Source organism: Penaeus vannamei, chromosome 6, assembly GCF_042767895.1.
Source record: "Penaeus vannamei isolate JL-2024 chromosome 6, ASM4276789v1, whole genome shotgun sequence".
Classification (NCBI taxonomy): domain Eukaryota; kingdom Metazoa; phylum Arthropoda; class Malacostraca; order Decapoda; family Penaeidae; genus Penaeus; species Penaeus vannamei.
The window spans coordinates 19,145,854-19,150,853 of NC_091554.1; the positions used below are offsets into that span (position 1 = coordinate 19,145,854).

Sequence of the window (5,000 nt, forward strand, 5' to 3'; positions counted from 1 at the left end):
CGAAGTTGACGGCGAGCGCTGCCCTCTCGTCCCTCGCGATCCCCGCTCGGTGCTCATCGTCTTCGCCGCTCTCGCCGGAGACGCTCCTCAGGGTGTCCGCGCTGAACGAACTCGAGTTTCCTTCTCCGGCTTGTTCTCCGTGCTCGTCGATGGCGAGTGCGTTGGCGACAGCAGCGACCTCCTCCTCTTCCTCTTCTTCGTCCTCATTTTCAGGCAAGAGGATAACATCTACAACCGAGGGACTCCCGCCAAGTCTCGCAGCCCTTAAACCGCCGGGAAAGCCTGCTCTTCCGCCTTCTTCGCTATCGTCACTCTTGTCCAGGAATGGGTGCGAGCGAGGCATGATACCGCGCGCCTCCATCAACACCCTGATGCTTCCTGCCTCGTCCTGCTGCAGCCTTATTCCCACGCCATCGTCGTCTTCTTCCTCAAGGAGATTGCTGGAAAAGTCTGGAAACCCGGTGAGGTTGGCCGCAAGGTCCTGCAAGGCTGCGTTTGATAACGTCACATTGTCGTCGTTTTGCTCGTCAGCGAGGTCGTACGAGGCGCCCAGCCATATGGAAGGGCCTCGCGCTGTGCAAAAGGAGAATAGTAGATAGAGAAAGGTTGACGCTAAAGCCCCGTTTACACTTGCCAGCGGACCAATAGCACTACCCAGTTTGCAGGAAATGGACGCAAGGAGTAAGAGTGTCACCAGCGCAATTGCTAGTGTTATTGGCCCATAACTATTTTGTTGGAAACAAATGGCGGCTTGAGAATCTAACCAATAACCTGTTCGTGGCCGCCAGTGACGACGGGGCGTTGAAAATGTATCTGAACAGTAATCGTATGAAAAAGTGCATCATGGCATATAGAAAGCAAGAATTACTCTTAGACTTAAAACACTATACCAAAGTTTCAGTAAAAGGAAACTCGATCCCTATAAAAACAGGAAACTGTCCTCCCTCATGTTCTTACTAAATGATCGATGCAGGAAATTTTTCAGAGGCAGCAAGTCCTGAGGCGCTGCCAGATCTCCCCGGAGAACCTGGCACTGGCTGTGGGCCGACGTCCAGTTCAGTGCCGATTCCCAGGAGAAGTAGAGGCACTGGCCGCCCACTTTCTCGGCGGACAAGCCTCGGCCAACTTCAGGGCACATCGGACCTGCGTTTCAAAAGGATGGACTGAGTGCTCTGACACTGGAGGCTTTAGAAAAACGACGGCCCATTATTTTTTGTGTGAGAAAGGTAGGGGGAGAGAGACAGGCAAAGTCAGACAGAGAGCGAGAACAAGATAGATAGATAGATAGAGAGAGGAGGGCGAAAGAGTCCCTCACCTTCGGTCCGCAGGAGGACGTCGTCGCTCTGGTCGCTGAGCGTCTCCAGGTTCTTCCTTCGCGCGCCGCTCTTCTTCAGCCTGATCACCTCGGAGGCGAGCGTCGACAGCTTGGCCTCGTAGTCGTGCACCAGCTTCTCAATCTTGGCCTCGAAGTCAGCCAGGTCCTTCCGCATCTTGGGGATGGTGCCGATCTCCTCCTCGAGAGCAGGGACCCTCGACTTGAGCTGAAGTACCTCGGCCTCCAGCCTGGCCTCGCTCTCTCGCCGCTGGCTAAGGTCGTGCTCAAGGAGGGCCACGCGCTCGTACAAGGCCATGTGTCTCTCGTGGTTCGCAAGGACCTTGGGGAGGGGACGGTTAGCTGCTTCGGCGGAGAAACGTTATTGGCATTGCGGAATGACGCCTTCTCGTGCTTCAAAGATTCACACACACACGCGCGCGCGCGCGCGCGCATGTGCACATAGATATATATATGTGTGTGTGTATGTGTGTGTGTGTGTGTGTGTGTGTGTGTGCGCGCAAACACACACACATATATATGACTGCAATGATAATGATTTTAACTACGGTAATAACACCGTGGTGATCCAACGATGAGGTTAACGATGCTAATGAAAAACAATGAAAATGATAATAATAAAGATAATAACGATGATGATGATAATAATGATAATAACGATGATGATGATAATGATGCTGATGTTTAATATTATTATCATTATTATTATTATTATTATTATGGCGATGGTGATAATGATGATGATGATGATATTGATACTAATAATAACAACAATTATAATCATACTGATATTAATGATACTGATAATGAAATAATAGTAATGATGATCATTGTAGTAATGATGGTAACAGTAATTATACCAATAATAATAATAATGCTAATAATATTAATAATGATAATGATAATAATAATGTTATTAAGAATGATGATTATACTAATAAGGGTGATGGCAATAGTAATCATAACATTTATAATGATAATGTTGATCATGTGGTAGTAATGATAATGATAATAGTAGTTATTATAATAACAGCAATAATTATGATAATAACGCTAATAATGATATAACTAATATAATATACTATATGATAATATTGATAATAATGGTGATAATAACAATTACCATAATCCTCATTGATAATGATATAGCTGATACTACTTCTATAATGACAATAATAGTAATCATAACAATGATGCTGATAACAATAATGATGAGAATAGTAACAGCAATTTTAATAATAATATTTGAAATGATGATATCAATGATGATAACAATAACACTGATAATGCTAAAAATGACAGGGTAGTAATAATAATGACTCTAATGATATTAGTACTATTGTTGCTAACAATAATGATGATGATAATAATGATGATGATAACAATAATGATTATAATTATGAGGATACTAATGGTGATGATGCTTATGATAGTAATTATAATTATGAAAATTATGATGGCGATCATGATGATAATGATTATGATTATGATGACGATCATAATGATTCTGATAATGACGTTGATCATGATTATAATGACGCCAGTAATGAAAATTACAGTATTATGATAATAATACAATCATAATAATGATAACAAAAATGATAGTAGCAGTAACAGTAATTATAGTAATGATAAAAATAATATCCATGATCATGATAATGATAATGACAATAATAATAATAGCAAGAAAAAAGATAACTTACGAGTAGTATTGATTATCTTATAAACATAAAAGAAAATGGAAGGCACCACTGGTCGTAATATCAATGGCAATAAGAATAAACTACAAATGAGAACAATAATGATAAAATTCATAATGATAACTCTATTACTATACCAATATATAATAGATATGTATGATAGGTAATACTATTCTTCCCTATGATCGTGAAGAACAATATTACCATTACTTTTTATCAATATCATTATCGTTGTTGCTATTTTTGTTATTATCATTAATATTAATAGTAGCAGTAATAGTAATGATAGCACAGAAATAGCAGTAGTAATGCTGCTGCTATTGATGTTGTCACACACTATCATTATCACTACTTTTGTTATCATTACTAATAGCATCGTCATCGTTATCATTTACTTTATTATCATCATTAACTATTATCGTCATCATAATTATCCTTGCTGCCAATACCATCCTACCTCAACGACTTTGTTCAGCGCCTCGACAACCCCTTCGTCAGCTGTTGTCAAGGAGGCATTCTCATGGGACAGGAACAGGGAGGAAGTAGACGTGGCCAGCAGCAGAAGACACGCCCATCGGAAGGCAGCGGAGCACTCCATCTCACCGGCGCGCAGTCGAAGAACAAAACCGAAAGAGCTTCCTAGTGGGTCGACCTCCCTCGGAGCGTCGGCCGTGACAAGACCCTGAAGGACTCTGAGGAGCCGCTTATGTCTCCTTCGTATCCTGTTCGCGCCTTAACGAGGAGGTTGAGACGGGAGTTGGGATGCTCATAGCTTTGCAAGTTCCGTCTAAATGCTGGAGTCCATTTCTAGAGCGAGGACCTTGTATGTGGGCCTTTCCTTGTTTTGCATTTGTATTTTAGTTATTGTTTTGTGCAGATTATTGATTCTTTCTTTACTTACTTTAGCTCACTTTTGGTATTTTATCTTTGATCTTATATTTCAATTTTACATATTATTTGACTATTTATCTTTTCATCTCCGGTGTAAATTTGTGTTCTGTTTGCAGAATGCATTAATGTTAAAGGCCACTTTGTCTTCCTGAATCCTTCACAAAAAATATACATGCATTTGTTATCTATATTTTGTAAAATAGTAAATATCACAGATACCTTATCGTGCGGTCAGCATGTAACTTACTCTTACGCGCCCGCTGCTTATCACGTCAAACAAAAAACAAGAGAATAAATGCAAAAACTTGGCACAAATATCCGTGCATGGCCGCTCAGTGCATACCATATTCATAGAGCCACGGTGCTATGACGTGTGCCATCGATAAAGGAGACCTACGTGAGGAACTTCATAAGGAGGAAGGTGCATCCTCTTGGGTATCCCTGTCTTTACTTGTTCCTTCGGGTGTCGGGTTTTTTCCTTTAGTTTCTCAGCGCGTGTTTTGAGATGATGGACATAATTATCTACATATATTTATGGTCTGAGTGTTCTTGCCCTTGTGTGTGGAATTATTGGCCAGTATTTAACAATAATCAAGATTAATAGGAACAAACTAATGACTAGCAAAGATACTACATGTTCCCTGTCACCTCTGACGCACACCTTTGAATCGGTAAGACACTTGTGCATTAATGCGGAGTAATTTCACGAAATGATATAATAACTACATTAATGATAAATTGCGGTAATTAAACTATCACATGATACGTGTTGGGAGAGTTTTTTTCTCGCTTACTGTAAAAAGTCAAAGGCAAAATCACTTATACTGGGTCACGACTTGTGAAATTTCCCCGTCTTTCCACTCGCACCCTTTCGCACTCACAGCTTCTCGAGACTCTGGTGTACCTTACGGCGGGCATGTTAGGCAGGAGGTAGAAGAGGAGGAGGAGGAGGAGGAGGAGGAGGAAGACGAAGAGGGAGGGGGGGAAGGGAGGTGTGCACTCCAACTAACCCCTTCACCCTTCCCCTCCCCTCCCCCACCCCCACCCTCAGTGTGTCCGACTGTCCGTATCTCCCC

At 41.9% G+C, this 5,000-nt stretch overlaps 2 protein-coding genes across 3 annotated transcripts in view; one reads left to right on the forward strand and one right to left on the reverse strand.

The window, feature by feature from the left end:
- The window catches only part of LOC113808347 (uncharacterized), a 4,283-nt gene extending 652 nt beyond the window's left edge, over positions 1–3,631 (reverse strand). Inside the window, exons 1-4 of the mRNA XM_027359762.2 lie at positions 3,491–3,631; positions 1,316–1,655; positions 958–1,143; positions 1–573 (exon numbers count right to left, since the gene is read on the reverse strand). The exon at positions 1–573 is cut by the window's left edge and continues 652 nt beyond it. Of these exons, the coding sequence (XP_027215563.1) occupies positions 1–573; positions 958–1,143; positions 1,316–1,655; positions 3,491–3,631 (1,240 nt within the window). The remainder of the gene's footprint in view (positions 574–957; positions 1,144–1,315; positions 1,656–3,490) is intronic.
- An 86-nt stretch (positions 3,632–3,717) lies between these two features.
- LOC113806765 (ubiquitin-conjugating enzyme E2 T) overlaps positions 3,718–5,000 on the forward strand; it is a 50,835-nt gene continuing 49,552 nt past the window's right edge. The window contains exon 1 of one of the 2 annotated variants that reach the window (XM_070122701.1): positions 3,718–3,856. Coding sequence is in view for 1 of the 2 variants with exons in the window: in XM_070122696.1 (XP_069978797.1) it covers positions 4,291–4,345 (55 nt within the window). In the remaining variant the exon portion in view is untranslated. Of the gene's footprint in view, positions 3,857–4,275; positions 4,346–5,000 lie in introns of those variants that run through there. The other variant, XM_070122696.1, reaches the window with a different exon arrangement.